This window comes from Protopterus annectens, chromosome 2.part1 (genome assembly GCF_019279795.1).
Source record: "Protopterus annectens isolate FY-2018-M chromosome 2.part1, PAN1.0, whole genome shotgun sequence".
Taxonomy (NCBI): Eukaryota; Metazoa; Chordata; order Ceratodontiformes; family Protopteridae; genus Protopterus; species Protopterus annectens.
Genome location: NC_056729.1, coordinates 746,843,572 through 746,866,117, shown reverse-complemented (window position 1 = coordinate 746,866,117; position 22,546 = coordinate 746,843,572). Strand labels below are relative to the sequence as shown.

The 22,546-nt window shown below is 38.8% G+C and overlaps 1 protein-coding gene across 5 annotated transcripts in view; it reads right to left on the bottom strand.

The window, feature by feature from the left end:
- Nucleotides 1–22,546, bottom strand: part of TRIM2 (tripartite motif containing 2) — a 1,116,451-nt gene that overhangs the window by 32,066 nt on the left and 1,061,839 nt on the right. For all 5 annotated transcript variants that reach the window (XM_044062463.1, XM_044062466.1, XM_044062467.1 and 2 more), the window contains exons 9-10: nt 15,133–15,301; nt 168–238 (exon numbers count right to left, since the gene is read on the bottom strand). In XM_044062463.1, the coding sequence (XP_043918398.1) occupies nt 168–238; nt 15,133–15,301 (240 nt within the window). The remainder of the gene's footprint in view (nt 1–167; nt 239–15,132; nt 15,302–22,546) is intronic.

The following is a 22,546-nucleotide window of genomic DNA, read 5'->3' as shown; positions in this document are numbered from 1 at the left end:
GTTTTGTCCAAAATGAATTAAGCAAATCATTTTGAATGCCTTTGGTAACTTTCTGATAGGATGCCGTAAACACAAATCAAAAATATCACATTTGTATCTCTGCTTCCATTCACAAATGCACAATAGAAAATACCCTGCTAGTCGTGCCATTCAATATAAATAAATACCTTGACTGAATGATTGTGGAAATCTGTGACAATAATCTCATTGTTGGAGTTCACAGCTGCAAAATGTGGACCTAAACAGGAGAAGATAGAAAAAAAAGAGAAGATATCATTACTGAAATGCAATGCCACACTGGTATTTACTTACCTCTTGTTCATGATAATGCAGTATAGAGCTGGTGTGATATAACAGAAGAGGGGGCATTAAGTGACACACTAAAATATTTCACCAGTGGTCTGTGAGCTTGTAAAAGCATTCTTGTACAACTCCATCAACAGAAGCCTCCTGTATTCAGATGAACAGCAGAAAAGATACTTAACAAAGGGCATAATTATTTGTATACATGGAACAACAAATGCCATTTGAGCGGTTTAAATTTTGCGGACTACTGCAACACTGTAAATCTCTGTCCAAACCTGAGAAACTAATTCAGTGCAGAGTAACCACATAATTGGTCAGACACATATTCTAAGGATGGTACAAATAAACTTTGTGTTGAGGAGGAAAACACATTTTGTAAAGGATTATTAGTACATTGCATTTTAAATGCCTGCATGCTTAAACAAGTTTTGGAGCCAGTTAGTACAGCACCATATTTCTAATTTTGCTAGCAAAATAAGCACCGAAAGGAGAAAGCCACCAAGAATTCACATCTCTGTAACAAACAGAAAACAAGACAGGGGCTGACAGCTCTACAACAGAAAGCCTGATCTAATCTAAATGTTGGAGTTCTGATCATTAAATGTTTACCAAACAACTACAAACTGTATTTTAAGTGAAAACTTTCATGAATCTTTCTGCTTTCCCTCTAGTAACAATTTAGATGAGTGGTTTGTATTTTGACACTCTTCCATGCTTACTTCTTAGGTGTTTTAATTTTACATTGTTTGTGTCTTTCGGCTTTTCCCGGTTAGGGGTCGCCACAGCGGAACTCCGGTCCGCTAATGATTGGTAGTTGATTTTTACGTGCCAAGTTAACAGCTCTGACGCACAACCTTCAATGAAGGTACGTCCATTCACGCGCGTCTTCACGCAGAAGACGCTCTAGCTGAGAATCGAACCAGACAGCGTCTTACTGTGAGGCGACAACGCTACCGCACAAGCAGGAAATTCCATTTCAGGACTGTCTTGTACAGTTTGCGTTCCTTGTCTAAATTTTCCATCACAGACTTGATAATATTTACACCCATGTTTTTTTTTTTTTAAAGTCAACAGACAAAACAAATACTGGATTGGAAAACTATACAACGCAATTACACAGCAATGATCCACAACAAATGCAATTTTTAAAAATAAGTGCTAATAGATTTACAAGGCTAAGCCAAAGAGTGAAGTCACACAATCCATTCAGTAAAAATGACAAGAGACATCAAGCTAGGGTCTTTACTGTGTAATAACTTAAACCTGCTGTAGTCAGGGCCCAAGGGGTATATGCGATTATACAATGCGATGTCGAAAAGCTGATAAATGTGCATGCTGATTGGCTAATCCAACCAGCGTGCACATTGTAAATCAAAAGGAAGTAACAGAAGAAGTCCGGCCGCTAACGTATCATGCTGTGGCAATGGCAAACTGTTCAACACGGAAAGAACCACAGCAAAGCTAAACAAGTTACAGTTACTACACCTAATCACCCAAAAAGTCACTAATTCTCCTATTACAGTGCTCAGTCCCTCACCTCGAACAGTAATTTAGTAAACTGTCATGCAGCCGCAAATACACTACACACAGTAGATAACCATCAGTTTACAAAAGAAAATAACACAATAAAAGCAAACATTCTAATATAACCATTCACACAGCTGGATTCCCTGCAATAGCTACAAGCAATTAACAACTCCAAAAACCTATACATTAAAAGTAAGCACACTCCCTGGCAAAGTCAGAACAGACGCACCATACCTAACTTCCACAACCAGCATATACCTTCTAAAAGCACATACGACATCACCATCTAGTGACCAATTAGCAAAACTACATTAAAGTATGTTTTAAAAAAGTTGATGTGCATTAAAACTGGATCAGATTTCTAACACACCTATAACTAATAAAACATAACTACACGTTATAAAGTTCTACACTACTTAAACTATATTTTACCCAGCACCACCTAGCCCTTTTAATAACATCCCTTCAAAAACCTGCACGAGCCCTGTTAAACACAAACGCTACAAACTCGGATAGGAAAAAACAACAAAACGAGAGACATCATACATAGAAAAAAAAAAAAAAAAAATGGAAGTAAACTTTGAACTAATAAGTGACAGTGAAATAGAAGAAATATTTAACAATACACCAGAAACCACGATGAAACCATCAACAAGCAAGGAAGTTCTCCAACCACAAGAACAGGAAGTACTACAGCATAACACGTCCCATAGAGAAGACAATAGCGTGACAAGCCATACACTTCGGAAAGGTAAAAAAAAAACATTAAAAGCCTATTCCATTCAGAAACCTAACAAAAGACATACAGAAAAAAATCAAAGAAATAGAATTAGAAAAAGAAGAATTACGTACAAGAAAACAAACACAGTGGGCTATAAACATATTTCAAAACTGGCAAAAACAACAAAAAAATACAACATAGACCTCCACACTATTACACCAGAAAACTTAAACACAATACTTAGAGAATTATATGCTACAGTACGAAACACAAAAGGAAAAGAATACGTAATAAGTACATTTGTATCCTTACGTGCAGGACTTAACAGATATATAAACAAACCACCATTAAATAGAAAGATTAACATCATAACAGATATAAGTCTAACAAATGCAAATAACGTATTTAAGTCAGTAATTAAAAATTACAGAAGACAAGGAAAAGATACAGCAGAACACCACTACCCACTCACAATACATGAAATAACACAACTGAGAAACAGCCAAGTACTTTCCCCAAACACAGTAGATGGACACGTAAGAAAAGTCTGGTTTGATATACAGCTACACTTCACACGACGTGGAAATAAAGCAGTACGATACCGCAAAGAAGACAGTTTTACAATAAACAAAGATACAGATGGCACAGGATAAGTAACACAAAATTCTAACGAACATACGAAAAACCACAAAGAACATGATGATGTTGCAAAACATTTGCTAAGAGGATTCATGTTCGAAAACCGCACAGACCCTTTATGTCCTGTAAAAAGTTTCAAAAAATACTTACAAAAAAGGCCACCTAATACAAATCAACTGTTCCACCACCCAAAAAAACATCCAAAACATGTACTTGACAAAATGGAAACATGGTACACAACACAACCGATGAGAATAAATTATCTTGCAAACATGTTACCACAAATCTGCAAACAAGCAAACCTATCAGAGATACACAAACTACTCCTTAAGAGCAACAGCAGTAACATTACTGTCACAATCAGGGATGGAAGCACGACAAATAATGAGTATGACAGGACATAAAAGTGAAACATCACTACGATCCTATTATCAACCATCAGTAGATGGATTTAAAACATGGGGAAAAATAATATCTGGAACACAACAAGAAACACCAAAAAATACAATACATGAAGATAATATCAATAACACAACAGACAACGGACCACGAAAAAAAAAAAATATGAAAGTCCATAACACAGAACATCCATACCTGGAAAATGAATCAGAAAAAAATTAACTATAAACACAATTTCTCATTACAGGTACTACACTAAGAAGAACTCAATTCAACATATGAGCATTAGACAACCATCAAGTCAGAACCAATACAGAAATATAAAAAACTACAACATGAAGACATACCAAAAGCTTTACAACTATATCTACCAAAAGCTTTACAACTATATCTACTTATAAAATTATTTCCTAACATTTCTTGAAAAATTTAAAAAATAACTTGTATTTAAATTAAAACAGAAATAAGCAATAAACACAAATTGAAAGTGTGGACTATTTTATCTCACAAAAAGTGGAAGAATACAACAGAAAGCAAACAAAAACCTAAACAACAACACAAAAATAATACAAAATAAACACCATTGTATAATAGCAATAACCCATGGCTGGGTGTGGATAATGCTGGATGTACCCACAGTTGGCGTGGTTTGGTCATGAGGGCTTCGTGACCAAATCACACCAACCGTAGGTAAATCCAGCATTACCCACACCCAGCCATGGGTTATTGCTATAATATCCCATGAAAGACATACCAACATTTCAGCTACATGGCTTCTAAATGCCCATGACTTTTCACTTTTTACTCCATGTATTTATGGGTATATTCAGAGATGTCTCTGTCTCAATTAGCACTGGTTGCCAGTCCTCAAAGTATCACCACACCCACTCAGCTCTTGACTGAAGAGCAAAAAAAACTTTGCACAGGGGGCAGTTGTCTCCTTTGTCCCACCCTTGTTACTCTACTGAGGACATTCAGGCCAACAAAACCAAACCCCACAGTTTTTTCACCTCCAAGTTGTGTGTGTGGGGGGGATAATATTCCAGACTTCGGCTATGTGGACTGAGTATAAGGAGTTACCATGAATAGGATTTGGAAGGCAGTATCTGATTTAGGTACTGGAATCAAAGTTTTTGTGGGTGCATTTTGTTATAAGTATCTGAGTTAGTGCAGGACAAAAATTAGATTTGCATAGAATATAGTGGACAGTTTTTAGCTGCGGATACATTATAAAAGTTTTATGGGGAGTTCAAGCCACTGAAGTTGTCTGAAGACTGTGAAGTGATGAACTTCTTTAGGCTGGTGAGTGGCAAATTTAGCACGTTTATTGCAAGTCTTCTTGAGGCTATGAAGCTGAATTTTTTTTGAAGTTTGAGAGTACTGGGGAGACATGTAGAAGACATGACTGCACAAGAGATTGAGCAATTTTAAAGTTGTGCTTCTTGTGTCAAGTATAGTTTAATTTTAAATCCATTCACGATTACACACTATGCAATCCTCATGCATAGTACACTTATTTTATATCGGTGATTGACTGCTTTTCCCTACTATTCTGCTTACTTTCTCCACCCTCCCCCTTTTTTGACTGGTAGAAGCTCACTGCCTCCTTATATTCTTCCCTTTCTTTTTCTTCCACAACTCTTATTTTCTTCTGCTTTATACTTTTCTTTACAATGTCTAAAAATCTCCTGTCCATCTCTCCTTGCCCCCTGTTTTCTTGTCTCTGGCTGTTGTGCTCTACCTCTGTTGTCATTAGTCTTATTTCCTGACAGTATCCCCTTCCCAGGTCTTCATTGCCTATAGCCTCCATAAAAACAATTCTAGGAGTTTTGTTCCAGTTTTCTCTAGATCCTCTTCTAGACTTCCAGAGCCTCTGTCTAGATTTCTTGTGCCCAGGTACATTTCCGGAACATACCTGTCGCATCTATTGAATATCTGCAGCATCTTGTGCCTGCTTTCCTTCCTATATTATGCAATCATGCTGGTGTGAGATTCCATCTGTGTAACGCTCTTAATGTCTGCTCTCCCACCCCATGTGTTTAAGCACCTCTGATGTTATTTTGAAGGATTTTCAGCGTTCATATTTCCCAGTCTGCCACCTTTCTTCCTCCCCCCATTATTTCCTTCTCTCTTTTTGTGGCTTCTTCCACTTTCCCCTCTCAGGTCTTCATAAATCATTCTGCTTTTACTTTTCCCTTGCTTTTCCCCATTCTCACCTAGAGATCCCCTCCCTCTTCTGCAGCCATTTTCTCTCATTCTGGTGTATGTCTACTATTCATTTTGTACTGATACAAATTCCTGCACTGATTCCTGTAGGGTCTTGAATACTGTCTGTCCTCCCAACCTTTCTTCATTAACTCACACTATTCTCCTCCACTTTTCCTTTCATTTTTCAATTTTCTTCCCTATGAAAGTGCTCTATCCTTCTTTCTTCCAATCTTTCTTTGTCTTGTCTAAGTGTCATGTCGCCCCATCTCTTTATTGCCTCTTCATTTGTTTATATTTCCCCACAATCCTATTTGCCCCCTCTCCTCTCAACTTTTGGCCTTCCCCTTCCTCTTGATCAGCCCAAGTAGGTTACATGTTAAGGCGTGAGTGTGTGTGTGTGTGTGTGTGTGTGTGTGTGTGTGTGTGTGTGTGTGTGTGTGTGTGTGTGTGTGTGTGTGTGTGTGTGTTTGTGTGAACCCCCAGCTATCTTTTTTCCTACTCATTATTAGCTTGTTTCTGGGGACCCTTCTCCCTTTTTCTATCTACCCTTCCAAGTCCTTCTATAGTTATAGTAGTTTAGACTCTACTGGGTCCACTGGTAGATTTCTTGGTATATGCACTAGAACTAGGAGGATCATTGTAACTGCATTGATCCTACCTAGTTGTGTATACGTTTTATGTCCTCCTCTCTTCAGTATTCCTTGTATTTCCTCCCTCACCCCTTTTCCAAATTATTTTGTATTGCATCACTTAATGTGGCCTACATATAGCCCCAACTATTTGAGGTATTCCCCCCATTCCCAATATGTCCCACTCCTCCCTTTCCTTTTCTCTCTCCTATCCTGACCACTACTGTCTTTTTCATGTTGCATCTAAGCCCTGAGACCCTTTCAAACCTTGCAAAAACTGGCTGTATTTATTTTATGGCCATCTCCACATTCCCCATTGTAAGCATGCAGTCATCTAAGTACATTAGGAACACTGATTGTACTCCTTTTCTTTGCTCCTGTTTTACTAATTTTTTTCTCACTTCATTTACTGGCTTTTCTATGACTAACATGAAAAGCTTGGGGGGGGGTAGCATTTTGTCTGGTCTCCCTTCCAACTTTCAGTGCCTTGGCAACTCCTTCATTTACCATTACCTCTATTTCCGTTTCACTGTAAATTGCCTGTATCAGCCCTATAATTTTTTCCATTTGTCTTTTTTGCTAGCATCTCCAAGCGGAATTCCCAACTAACTGCACTGAAGGCCTTTTGTAGATCAAAAAAGAGAATCCACTGCTTGAGCTCCCTCCTTTTCCCCCTCTGTCCATAAGCTTCTTAAAAAGTCCACCCATTTATTTCTGCCCTTTTTCCTTTCACAAAATTATCCTGATCCTCTTGTATTATTCTCAGCAGGATTTTGTCATTCTCCTCCCTAACACTTTTGCACCACCATGGTGTAGTTTATTAAGGAGATTGGTTGGTAATCCCTTATTTCAATCTTGTCTTCCCCCACTTCTGGGATCACTATCACCCTGGCTCTTTTCCTTGTGCTTATCATCGCCTTTGTTTCACTTATTTTATACTCCACCCTCATAATTCTCCATATTGACTGTCCACCTTTCTTGTAGAACTGTACCAGGTATCCAGATGGGCCCACTACCTTTCTGTCTTTCATTGCCATTATTGCCAGCAACCATTTAAAATGCCAGGACTCACTGCAGCGAGTCCAAAAACATGGGAGACAATGGCCAAAAAGGGACAAAAAGCAGACTTGCATATCCTAAGTCTGAGATGGCTATTTCATGGCATATCCCACTTTCTTTGAGGTATAATGATCTCTGAGTTGGTATATATAAGTTCAGGGTGGTGTGTGGGGGCTTCCCTCCCACACTGGGGGGTGCAGGAGGGCTTCCCCCCTGCAAAAATGCCGTTTAAAGGAGAAGAATGATGTTCAAGGTTTGCTGTTCAAGATTTTCAGTCTTTTTTTTTCCTGCTTGTTGGTACTCTGCATTTTGAATGCCGACATCTCAATAGGGAACCACTGTTCCCTCTTTGATCTCCTCCATCATAACTTTTGCATTGCTTCCCCCTCTGTATTCCTTCATCCTGGTGCCCTCTGTGACCTCTGAATGGACTTCCTTTTCCTTCTCCTATTCCTGATGCTTGTTGGTAGCATTCCCCTAAAGGCTTCTCTAATCCTGCTGTCTTCCTCTATAAACCCTCCTTTTCTCCTAATGTTTGCTATTGCTCTCTCTTACCTTTTCCTTTTTTGTACTTCCTTGCTAGATGTTTTTCCTGTTCCTCCCCAGTAACCCACCAGTAGTCCTACCAGTGCCCATTGCTCTACGTTCATTACAGTTGTCACCATTCCTTCTAGTTCATTTTTTATTAAACTCCAACCAAAAAAATGAACTGGTAACCAACACTGCAGACAATTAGCGGAGCAGGCAAGAGCAGGCAGGAATACACTTTATTGAGAAGATTAAGCGCTTTCATAATCTTGTATCAAAACTTCATCAGAATCATGTGTTACAAACAAACAACTCTATAAGTAACCCCTAGGACCTATCACGTGTTCTAAATCTACCAATAAAAAATGCCACTAGGAGAATTGTTAAAACTACTATGTAACAACTAGGAAATATTAAATATACATATGTCACTATCTAAAAAAATGTTACAAGATATATGAAATCTCCTATTCAAAAGACAATAAAAAAGCAATTAAAATACACATATTACAAAAATGTTGTACAAGTAACACAATTAAAACTCTATAAATAATAAGACTCAAAACACTAGCAATGGAGATTGAATCATTCAACCCAGGTGGAGCTGTGGCATTTAGTTTCAACTGCTAAACTAGCTCTTTGTATTCAATCAAATCATGCCATGGCCTCCCCATAACATTATTTTGGGCAGCATCCATACCGAAAAATAACAATTGATGCTCAGGTTGATTTGCTATGTGGGAACAAAGTGAATTACTGGTTTTTTATTCCTTATATCATATAAAAGCTCGTAAATTCTCTCCCTAAACTGACGAATAGTCTTCCCCACATAAAAACTTGGACATCTTTTGCATAAAGCTAAATAGATGACACCCACAGATTTAGTGAACAAGAACAATGACAAACTAGTAACCACAAAAAATCCCAAAACAGATTTACACGAAAAATAAAATTTACTATTGACCAATCTGTTAACTCTTCTTTCACTCTTTTCAAGTAAATATTGGCATTGACCACAATTTCCACATTGTACTACTTCTCTTAGTACTAACCACAGAATTGGTCCTGTCATCAAATTCCAAAAGATTTTTCAAACACCAGGCTCGCCTATTTACAAAATTGGGTACATCCCCTAAAATTTCTCTAATACCATCAAAACTTTAAAAATAGTCCAATTATTCCTAATAATCTGCTGGATCTGTGGATATTGATAGGTGTAGGTGGTAATAAAAGAAGAAGGAACATTCTCTTTTGCTCGACTATCTTTTTCAACCTGTGTAGATGTTTCTAACAACAAAACAGGTTTAATGCAACCTTCTATTCTTTTTGTGGATACTTCTTTGTCCACCTCATCAATTAAATCCTGTGGGTAGTTCCTGGCTAAAAAACTATTCTTTAGTATGCCACATTCTCTTCTAAAGGTGTCATAATCAGATATCATGTGGGCTAACCTAATATATTGTCCTTTTATTATCCCTTTTTTTTGATGCATAGGGTGACAACTACTAAAATGCAAAAGACTATTCGAGTAAGTTGTCTTCCTAAAGATAGTACTCTGCATTAATTCCTTGTGGTCATCTTTGGTCACCAATATATCTAAATAACTGATGGACGTCTCACTGTAATTGTATGTAAATTTCACATAAGAAGCTGTTTTATGTAAATATTCAATAAATTTCAAGGTGCCTATCTCACTACTGTCCCAAGCAATAAAAATGTCGTCCAGGTATCTGGCATAAAGATGCCAGGCCGGGACATTGCTGTTGAATAAAAAATGTTTTTCCCATTGCATTAAAGCTATGTTGGCAAACACTGGGGCACAACTCACCCCCATCGCCACACCTTTTTTCTGTTGAAAATACTGTCCATCAAGAAAAATAAAATTATTTTTTAATACCATTTCCAGGAAAGTATCTGAAACATTTATTTAATTATTGCTAAAAGCACCTGATTCATTTAGAAATTCATGGAACATCTCTAACCCTTCTGCTTGTGGGATTACGTTAAAATGGTTAACCACATCAATAGTGACAAATGCCAACTTTCTATTATATTTAACTGCTCTCAACTTGTGTAAAAAATCCCACGAACCTCGAATAATATGTGGTTCCATGTAGACCAACTCTAACTTTCTGGTCAATATAAACAGCCATAGGGTGGGTAATAGATGTCCTTGCACTGACTAATGGTCTCATGGGTGAATTTGTTAAACTCTTGTGTATGTTTGGTATGCCGAACAAGGGTGGGACAACAGGAAATTTTACTTGAAGAAATTCATAAGTCTCTTGGGAAATTTCTCCTTGATCTACCATGTCCTGCAAGAAAAAGCATATTTTATTGTAAGTGATGTTAATAAAATTTAGGGAGATTAGTTCATAAAAGTCTTCATCAAACACATGCCTAAACATTTTATCAAGATAACCTCCCCTGTTCCTCCCCAGTACCTTACCAGTAGTCCTACCAGTACCATTGCTCTACTTCCACTGCAGTTGTTACTGTTCCTTCTAGTTCATGTTTTATTACTCCATCTGTCCTTACTCCTTTTCCATTTTCCACACTTCCATTTGTATCCTGCTCAGTTCTCCTTCAAGTTTTATGTCCTGCTCATTGTGTCTTTTTCCCCTATCCTCTCTCTTGATTTTTAACTTAACTGTCATTTTAATTCCATCCCATTAGAGTTTCTTCAATTCCTGATTGTCAATTGTGTTCTCCCTCCACTGTCTTATATATCAGTTTTTGTAGTAGCTGCTTCCTTACCTGATCCTTCCACTTGTAGCTCACCCATATCCATCTCAACCCCCCCCCTTTGTTCCTTCTGTGTCCTTACTGTCATTGCCATCATTGCAAGACACAATATATTTCTGTATTTCTGTCTCCCTGTCTCCTTCACTATTTTTAGTTTTCTCTTTCCCCAGTAACCTGTATAGTCTTTCAGCTTGAATCAAGCATTTTCTGGTAAAGGTGTACTGATTCATTTCATGGTGACTTTCTCCTCCGTATATCATTCCACTTTCCTTCTTTCATGTTCCTTTCTAACTCTCTTTTTTCATCTTTATGCTGTACTCTTTTGCCAAAGAGCTTGTGATTCTTGGGATCTAGTGCAACACTGAAGTCCCCCAAATGATTTCCTCTCTATCACCTTTTTATCTGATGACATTTTTTCAAAAAACCTGCTGTAAAAGTCCTCTATATCCTTGTTTGGGGCATACAGGTTCCATGCTGTCCATCTCCTTCCATTTACTCTTCCTTGCCAAATGATCAGCTCCCCTCCCCACTTTTCTGCACCTTTTCATTCTCTACATGTAATCCCTTTCTGAAATGGATAGCCACTCCTCTCTTGTCACTGCTTTATTCTCTGCTTTGTCCCTGGGGTCCTGTGGACCTATGATCATCCCTCTGTCTTTTACCTTTAATTTGGTCTCCTGCAGCACCACACCCCCTTGCATCTTATTTAGTCAGCTGTCTACACTTGGCTCTAACCCCCCTGAGCTGTTTGTCACCCTTCAGTCTATGATTTGAGCACCTTTGGACATGGGTCATTCACCATCTCTTTTTTCCCAGTTCTGTTTTGGCCCTGTCCTCCTTTCTTTGACTTCATCCTGACTGCCTCCTATCTCCTTTTTGCTCCCGTGTCTGTGCCTCCCTCCCTTCCCATAGTTGCTACTTGCTTCCATTGCATTTGATTGCACTTTTATGATGGTTTTACACATGTAATTTCACTCTGCTCTAATACATTGCAGTCACTAATAAGACTGGTGTTTTCATAATTAGTTCTTTCTCTACTTCCCCAATTTTCCACTCAAGTACAACACTTTTGCCACCCTCTGCTTCAATAAAGAGTGTATGCTTACATGAAAATATTATGACAAAACAAGCATTATAAAATGGGGTCTATATTATAACAATGAATGATCAAATGATTGAACGTTGTTATATCGAACTCTAAAGTTCGAATTCACAAAACATCGAACAACCAGAACAGCGATTTTTTTTCCCCAGGGAAAAAAAAAATTGATGTTCCCCCCCAAAAAAAGACATTAAAACATTGCATAAAGTGGGGGACTTCAACCCCACACCCCCCTACTTAAATATACCAACTCCAAGATCGCACTACAGTGCCGAAAATGGCAAAGTGACAAACGGCCATGCAACTTCTTCCCCAGGGAAAGAATTCGCTTATATGCTGCTTCATTTTGCCTTTTCGACAATTCAAGTTCGACCATAACACATTCGACAAAATGCGTCTTCGGTCATCTGATAGGAACCCTATAAAATGTAGTACAACACAACAGCAATCTGCCTACTTGTGCCCCCTTTCTTTTACTGCTGGAACATATCCATTAAAAATATATTTCTTACATTTGAATAGTGCTCAGTTTATAGATCCCATTAGTCTATTTCAGTTTCATTTACCCCCCTTTCTCTTGTCTCTCAGTCCTTTTAATTACAGTCATAATGCATACGATGGAATTGGCTGACTATATCTGCTCATATTTCTCTTGCGCTGTTTCAAATCTCTTATCTCTCCACACATGACAAGGCTGTCCACTTCCTGATGGCTTCTCTTTCCTCCTCTGGGCCAATCTTCCTGCCACTGTTCAGTCTCACCTTTCTTCCCTCCTTGCTTGACCAGTCTGGCTTACTTAGGCCCTCAGGGGACCAGGACTGGCAGTCTGAATCCCCTGATTTTTCAGTTCACTTCTTTGATGGCATATTATGCTTCTATTGCTTCTTGTATCTCTACCCCTGATTCTGCTGTTGTCACTATCAGAATCTCCTCTGCCAAATTTCTGCTTTGGCAAGCTTCTTGTTCTTCTTAGTGCACCTTTTTTGTGCACTCCCCTGTTTCCTGTGTTCTTTTCTCCACTTCTGTAGTCTGCTATGCCCAGGTTCTTGTCCACCCTAGTTATCCCATCATCAGTAATTGTGTGTGTATGTGTGTGTGTGTGTGTGTGTGTGTGTGTGTGTGTGTGTGTGTGTGTGTGTGTGTGTGTATACGCGCGCGTGCATGTGCTATTGCTCCTCTCTAGTTCTTTTTCCCCATAGGCGTATCTACATCAGATGTTCTCTGTGACCCTTGCAATTCTACCTCCTCTCTGGCTCTTTTCAAGTTTTTCTGCCAGTCATACCTCTCAACCTCTCAGCTCCAGATATCTGGACAAAAGCCCAAAATAACGGGGACAAAGGCCCAGAAAATAGGGACTGATTTTAAATACTGCTCATAAACTTAGAAATTTGATAGAATAACATGGTTTCTGTTAGCATGTATTTTCTAAAGGACATGAAGTCTGAAACTCAAATGTATGTCATTATTTAGTGACTTCAATCCTCAATGATTTGCCATAAAAACACAAATTTTATGAGGAGCGGATCAAAAAATATAGGGCAAAAATCTGGTCAGTTGAGAGGTAGGCTGCTAGTCCATTTCTGGTAGGATAATTTATTTCTTTGTGTCTGTTGCTCTAACTTCCACTTTGTACAATCTCCATGATAAAAGCTTGTGCTTCTCCCTCTGCATGGGACCTGTGTTTGGTTTCCTTTTATATTACAGTTAAGACATTGGGGCAGTTAATCCATGCAGGAATTCTCTGGGCTTTCAGTGGTCACACCAAGTCAGACATCCTTTTTCTTAAGTTATGCAGTGAATTAGAATGATAATCCTTCATTTTTATGAACACACCATTAAAGGGTATCAGTTTAAGTGTCCATATAATTCCATCTTTAAGTTTAAAGCTGTGCAGGCATGCTAATACGCTCTTATTGTCATTTAATTATTTATCTTTGCTTACCAGGGTAGTGTACTGAAATTATTCAGTATTGATCAATGCACAACCCCAGTGAACAAATATAAATGTTGTTGTTGTTGTCTTTCGGCTTTTCCCAGTTAGGGGTCGCTACAGCTAATGATTGGCAGTAGATTTTGATGAACACGAGGTGCCAGCTCGACGTTCAACCTTCAACGACGGCACACCCATTTACGCGTGTCTTTCGAACCCCCACCAAACCACGGGGAGGACATGCAGACTCCACACAGAAGGCACTCCCCACACTCCAGCCGAGAATCGAACGGGAGAACCTCTTGCTGTGAGACAACAACACTACCGCTGCAAATAAATGACAATGCATTTCCTTGGTTGTTATGGGTTTCTCCTGTTGATGCAGGAGTGTTTTTAAACTGCACCTTCATGTGAAAGACAGGAACTATGGACAAACTCCCTGAGGCCGCATACTTTATAGACCACAGGTAGGAATGACCAGTGCAGCTGGGAAATCCATAATGAATAAATATGCTATCACAGTACCCAGCTGCAAAACGATCAATAGAAGAGGTAGTGTAGACATACTCAATGTTTTTTAACCTCATTTCCCAAATGGGTGTTTTTTTTTCAAGCACTTCCTCAAGAATATGGCATCTGACCGACTTTAACCGACTTTAAATCTCACTCTGAAGCATTTCATACTGACAATGTCTACTTCTTGTTAGATATAACTTCTGTGATGTACCTTTTATGCCTGAACTACTTGCATTCACTAATTAGGGCAATTAATTGTATGCATATTAGGATTATATATATCATTTGCTCAAGAATAATATAATTTATATAGGGGTCCATGACTAAAGCTGCTAGTTGGTCACACAGTTCTAAACTTTTTGGCTATCTTTTGCAATCACTGCACACACAATATGTTTAAAAATGTCTTGACTCTCTGTGGAACATGCATGCAATCAAAGCTTTACGCAACCAATTTCTACTTTTCTTTGCATCAATTATTCTTTCATGATTTATCTTTGTATTTATCTTTGTATCTTAGCAGCTAATACAGGACTACCACACTCAGGTTCACATCATAGATGTTCTGCTAACTATTTGCATTTCCATTGTCTCTGTCAACTTCACTCTTCTGAATTCCTCCTTCTCTTAAATATGCTCAGAGCAGTAAAGCTAGCCATGCTGTGCAATGGAGTTAAGAATCAAGTGGATGGAGATGCAGTGCGCTCCCCAGACAGTGGAAATGGCATACTTTGTAGTGGGACATCTTTAAACACATTCAGTTTTCTATGCAAACAAACAAGCCAGGCAATAAAGGGTGGATAGCATTTCTTAGCAACTCTACCTGCAAACTGCTTGTCTCCATTTCCTCGGGCACCAAACTTTGTCACTATTTTCCCATTCAGCTGAAAGATGAAAACACAGCATGCTTTATTGTCCACCACTATGATATGTCCATTTCGATCCACGGAGACACCTTTAGGCCCCATTAGTTTTCCAGAACCAATTTTTGTCTGCAAAAGGAGAGAAGAAGCAATCTGTCCATATTAAAGCTAATAAAATGAAAAATTATGCATACTCAAAATTGCTACTTTTATAGCCCTCTTATCAGTTAAAAATATTGTTAGTGAAAACTGGAATCAGTGCATTTTGAGTTGTGATAGACTTTTTAAGATGATCATTACCCGAGCATAAGCTCTTCATGCAACATTGTTGTGTATAGCCTGAATGAAATGAGTCACTCTGTCTGAAAGGATTTTAGAATGATCCTTTTCCATTTCTCCAGTTCTGTAATATACCTCACATCCTAAAGTCTGCATACAGAAATTACAGCTACTTGCGTTGTGCACCTCAACAGTTCTATTAATATTTAATTTTTAATTACTTTAAGTCCATTTCAGATGTATAGGTACAAGGGATTCAGTAACCATGGCACTTTTGAACTTAACCATGGCAATGATCAGTGTTAAAATTCAATTTTAAGAAGACTGCCCTTCACTCCACCTTCAGTGCTCGAATGAGAGAAAAGAGGGCCCACTTAAGAGGCTCTTCTGTTACTTTTTGTTGAGTTGGCTCATAAGTTCCAGCGCAAATCTCTGAGGTTGCACAAAGTCCCAGTTTGTCCACTCCATTCGTTTCCCCTTAAGGACAGCACTATGTCAGAACTGGACTTTTGTAATCCTTTCAGCATCTGGTGTGAGATGGTCAAGTGGGTGCAAGACAGGACAATAGTACAGACTGATGCCCACATGTGTGAGCTTCTCAAACCATTGACACATTCAAATGCACCTTTTTGCATATACAATGTTCCTGTCAACAATAGAGAAGCACATGGCTGCTGGTTCTTCCACATCATTCATTCAGGAAAGCTATAGGTCTCTCTCCCCCCTCTCTTTTTGGGATAGCTGAAGAAGGCCACCTCCATCCCATGTAAAGTCCTTACTGGTGGCAAGACTGGATAGGACATAGGCCCCTGTATTTAAGAAAGAGATAATAAATCTCCTTAATCAGCACTCCCAACCAACTGGGATGCAGTCTTTGGGTACAGCTTGCATCTGACAAGACTCTCCATAGACTGCCTCTTTAGCCTTTCTCCGAGAAGAATCGAGGAAGGAAGGAGAGTCAGAGGTAATCCTTTATTATATCTGGAACAGATGGATGCTATTACGTCAGCCTAAAAATACCAAGATTACGGGTCATCCACCTACAAGAAGACATACAGTGTGTATATCCCTCTTACAGAATTGTGAAGCTCACTATTACATTATTTCACTGGACTAGTGACAATGCCATGGAGAAGTTTGACAAAAAGGTATACTGTACCCTGTTAACTACTTGCCCCAGGTTCACAACTCCCATGAACATTAAGGTATACCAAACTCTCTCACTTTCCTCACTAAAACAACCTGTCCTGACAGCCTTTTCAGTGGGATTTCATACTGTGTACTACACATCTAACACTAGTGATGTGACAGGAAGCGTTACTAACACAGGTACTCCATTGCACATCTGACATCAGTGATACGATGAAAAGGGCTACTTACAGATGTCAAGCACACAACCTTCAGGAGGTTACCAGTCCATTCTACATGCTTCCTTCCAAGGTGATCAAAGTATTACCAAGTACCTCTTGGAGAGGCTAAGGCACTGTGAGCCATTGAGGGCATGTGCAAACCTCCTCCTGCAAACTTTTTTCCTCCCAACAGATCAGCCCAGGCCTAGGAGGAAAGTGAGCTCTGCAAGCAGAATCACTATTCCAAGGACCAGGAATGTGCCACCACCTCACATTTGCTTAAGATGCCCAAGAAACTGGAGGACTTCCAAGATGGCTGCACACTGAGTAACAGCTTAATTCTAACTCTCCTGGTGTGAAAATGAACTCATTAGAAAAAGCCAGTGGACTTGTTTTTCTTCCAATGGACTTGTATTTCTTGGTAAATTTTAGTAACTGGCTAGTAAGTGCACTGCCTGGATGCCAGAAAAAAAGAAATACAGTGGACCTGAAAGAAAATCAGCTACAAAAGTTAAAGAAAAAACACTGACAGGGAAAAGTACTGCAGCTGTTCAGCAAACAGCCGTGAAAGCTCCAGACATGTCTTATAGATTCCTATAGGTTACTGAAAGTCAATTGCACACACAGCTGATTAAAATAAATGAAAGACTGATGGAATATATAAACTCAAACAACAAAAGGCTGGAAAATGGAAAAAGCTTTAAACAGATATTCAGATGAGGAGGTAAAACTGCTAAAATCAGAGGTTGGAATGAAGAAAAGGCTGGATGAATATGAGACTGCTCAAGAAGAGCTGTTTCAAAAAAAAATACAATTACAGGACAGAGCACATAGAGAAAACCATAGATTTTCTGCTGTACAAGAGAAGCTGGAAGGAACAGACTGCATTAATTTTATGAAAGCACAAATAAGCAGATGGACTGGTATTGCACAGAAGGAGTTGTTAACTGAAAGGGCACATCAACTGTATACAACAAACCTATGGCTATGGCAAAGCAATCTAGAACTTTAATAGAGAAGATGCAATATTACCAGCAGAAGGAGTTGATTCTGACAAAACTGTGGCAGAAGGACAAAGTACTAAAAGTGGGAGACAGCAGAGTATTTGTGGAGAATGATTATCACTGTGCACCAGGCAGAAGAGGAGTAAAATTTATTCCATTATTCAGGGAATGTTGAAGAGCAGGCATGAGATTCAAACTACCATACCCAGCTATCTTCAAAATATTATTTCCTGCAGGGACAAAATCATTTTTTGATGCAGTACATGCTAAAGAGGAAATACAAAAGTTTGTCCAACAAAAAGGGAGCTGAGCAACAGAAGGAGATTCTGCTTCTTGTTCTTCTGATTATAAAGATCAGAGAGAGACTGTGCCAGTGAAAACGTTTCCAATGTTTCAACAGAAAATGCTTGAGAGAAGGAAAAAAGCACAAGAGCTCAGTAGAAGACTTGAGAGTATGTTGGAAAGATGCACAGACAGGATTGGGAGACAGAGATGAACAATAGTAAAACCAATTACTTGGAAATTGACAAATGGGGAATTACAAAGCATTAATTATATTTGTGAAACGTGACAGAAGTAGAAAATCTTTAAGTACTGGATTTTTTTGAACTTTGTTAAACTTGTAGGGGACTCAAACATATGCCTTACTTCATGTCATTAATGTTCAGAAAAAAACTTGAGAGAAGAAGAGGGATAAAGTTAACTGTAAGTAAAACAAATGTTTTCTTAGTAATATTTTTATAGTGCATAATTTTCTTTGCATGCTATAAAGTAACATTTTCTCAGTTATTTTTAATGGGGATACTAATGTAAACAGGTTCTCCTGTTTTTTCTTCCTTCTTCTGCCTTTCTCCTTGTTTAGAAATGTAGGCACTGTAATGTCAAAAAAAAAAAAAAAAAAAAAAAAAAAAAAAAAAAACAGAAGTCATCTGGTCAAAAGAGCATGACAAAAGAAAAACTTGAACTTTTTTCATTCTTGCACAAGGGAATGACTGGATTAAGGTCCTTAGCTTGATCTACTAACACATTTTAAGAGAAAGCAAGTAAATGAAAAAGAACATTAGCTATTATAAAGCTTTTTTTCTAGTAAATAAACATATGCTTAGTAGCAATCCTGTATCTGCTTCTCATGTCTAGATGGAGTCAATCTGATGAAGAGAATGGCTAGGAGATAATGTTTGCTGAAAGCATGCAAGTATTTTCCTTGCTGAGAGAGCTATAAAGATAAGACAAAACCAGACAGCACTTGGTAGAAACACAGGCTATACCATGCGTCTTAGCATGGATAACCTTTCTTTTAGGTTAACTCAAGTCTAAGTGTGGTTGTCAGTTTGGGACACTTGTGCCTATTAGGAGGATAAAATTTTAATACTTGAAGATGTATATAGTTTTGTATGTTAGTAATAAGTTAATAGGTTTTGGGTGGTATTAGGGGTCTGTTTGTTTTTTGTTTGAGGGCTTTCAATAAAACAAAAAGTTCTGTAACATGTGACATAGGCTCAAATGGCTATGACAAGAAACAACTGTATAAAAGATCAACCTGCCAAACAGTGTATGCATGTAACACAAAAACTGGAACTAGACATTTAACAAAAAAGCTGTTATATATAAAAGGTGGAAATAACTTTTTAACACAATCATACTTTATATAACATCTTTAAATGTCAATGGTCTCTCAAATAAATACAAACTAGAAAGAGTAGTCACCTATATTAAAAATATAGAGTGCAAATAGCCACGCTACATGAAATGCCCCTGGAAAGAAATGAACATGTGAATTTGATAAAGAAAGGTTTTCAAGGATGGTTATTCAGCAGAATACATGGGATAAAAGAAAAGAGGAGTAGTAATATTAATTGAAAGAGGGGCTCCAACAATGATAGAAGACGTTAAAAAAAGACAATAATGGTAGATTTATAGTACTAAGGGGCTACTTGCAAGGGAGGAGGATTACACTGGCAAGTATTTATATTCGACCTAAAACTGCTATAACAGAGCTTAAGAAAATTCTGAGAGAAACAATCAGCTTTCAGCAAGGAATATTACTTATAGGTAGGGATTAAAACTTGATTTGCAGCAGTGAAGATGTGTCTGGGGGCCCATAAGGGAAAATATAGCAAAGGAGGTTAGATTTTTGAAGAAATTATGAAAATATTTGGCATGGAAGATGTGAATTCGGTACTACAAGTTCAGAGTGAATTTACATGTTATTTCCCCAAGATACAAAAACTGGGCTTGGCTAGACAGAATTTACATTTCACAGGAACATGCTTCTGAAGATAGAAGTGGTGAACTTCATGACACCCATGCAGATGGACAATACAGTTATGACTGCTAAATCCTACACAAATGCATTCTATAAGCACTTACATGAGTGCATGGATCGTGCTATCCCAAACAGAACCAAAAAAAGGAAGCCTATCTGGTGGTCCACTGCCATAAACAAACTCTACAACAGAAGGGAGAAACTGTTGTGAAAGACAGTAAAATCCCATGAGTGGAGGAGCTCCCTGGTCAGCCTCAGTAAGAAGCTGAGATCCCTTATAAGCTCCTCCAAAGCTAGCTACGAAAACAAAATCACCACTGATTCTAAGGGCAACCACAAAGCATTCTATAGCTATGTCAAGAATCTCAATGGCAACACCCAGAGCTGCTTTGAGTTACAGCACAACGGTATGAAAATTACAGAACCAACTGATATTGTCAACATCCTGGTAGACAGGTTCAGTGCTAACTTTACCTCCCTCTCACCCTCTAAAGGGCCCATATCTATACAGGAAAAATGCAGAGTCCGTGTAATCACTTCTATGCAGGTAAAAGCTGCACTCTCTAAAACCAAAAACATAGCTTCCATGGGAACAGACAACATCCCAGGCTGCATTTTACATGAACTTTAGAATGAACTGGCTCCCCACCTAAGCACCATGTTCAATCATAGTCTCACGTCAGGCTTTGTGCCCACTGAGTGGGCAACAGCAACAGTTATCCCACTCCACAAAGGGGGAGCCACCACTAATCCTGGGAACTATTGCCCTATTAGCCTGTCAAGCCTGATCTGAAAGGCCATGGAACTCATAAACAAAGACATTGGTAACCTCCAAACTCTGGACCCCACCCAGTTCAGGTTTGTGAAAGGCTGATCATGCCTTCTGAACCTGATCGACTTCTTTGAGGCAGTCACCAAAGCCGTAGACTAGGGTAAAGGTGGTTCACACAGCCTATCTTGACCTCACCAAGGCTTTCGACACCATCCCACATTCTGGAATTATTGCTAAACTCACTAAACTTGGCAAAAATCCCTACGTCCCAAAATGGGTTGCCAACTGGCTCACTGACAGAACCCACACTGTAAAAGTTGCAGACTCCAAATCTGACTTCAAACCAGTGACAAGTGGAGTACCACAGGGTTCAGTCCTGGGACCTCTCCTGTTTGGTATCTACCTCTCTGAAGTACAGGCTAACACAGAAGGCCTTTGGCTAATGAAGTTGGCAGATGACTGCAAACTAGGAGCCATAGTCGAGTCCGAAAATGATGTAGACATCCTACAGAAGGGCCTCAGTGAGACAAATGCATGGTGTCAGAGGCATGGCCTCAAGCTCAATGCCAAAAAGTGCATTGTCATCCCCTTTGGTAAAAACTCTGTACCCATGAACTACAACAAATGGCAGTCTACTTAATGCTGAATGTGTGATAAGAAACCTTGGGACCCAGGTGGACAGTAGTCTCTCCTTTGATAATCACATCGCCACAGTAGTCAGATAATCCTTCTATGAGGCACACCTCATACAAAAGGGTTCTCATTCAGAAAAAGAGAGGTCATTGTTTCCCCCTCTACTCTGCACTCATTAGACCCATTATAGAGTACAACACCCCGTTTGGAATGTACCTCACAAGACATCTGCAGCAGCTGGAAAGGCCACAGAAGTACTTCACAATGAGGATTACTGGCCTCAAACAGATGCCCTACACTGAATGTCTCAAAAAACTCCAGCTTTACTCTAGTATATCGCCTACTCCGAGGAGATCTCTGTCTAACATATAAAGCTATGCTAAACCCAGAGCTGTTGGACATGCTACACCTAAAGAAATCCAAATCCCTCCGAGCTGCATGCTCTAGGGACCTAAACATTGCCACCAGAATAAACAGGACATGCTGGAGAGATAAATTCCTGTCCCAGAGACTTCCCATACTCTGGAACAAGCTACCCATCTTTGTCAAGCAAAGTTCCTCATTAGCACTCAAGAAAAATCTTGATGAGTGGATGGGTAATAGGAAATACACCCCATGAATCACTTCTGTCACTCTGCTTGACAGGGGCACAGGAAATTAACTTTCTTGGGTGGCATAAGCCAGGTAACCTTGTTGGCTAGGCTTTCTTAGGCCCTTGGGTCGATAGCCTAGTACCTACCTATGAACCTATTTAATTGAAGGTCTTGATATACACCCAATAATTATTTCAGATCATGCACCAAGGATAACTAAAACAAAAACACAGGGTAAAGAAATAAAAATGAGACACTGGAACATTCTCACTTACCTGTTGAAAAGAGAGGAATTTAAGGAAAGGGTAATGGAAATTATTCAGGAGCTACAGAATATATAAATTTCTGCTAAAAATATAGTTAATGAGTGGGATAAAATTAAAGTGGAGTTTAAAAATAGGGTGGAAAAAGGAGAGATGATTAAGAAATAAAAATAATTATTTAGAGGGACTGAAAATGTTAAAGTATTGCAGAATAG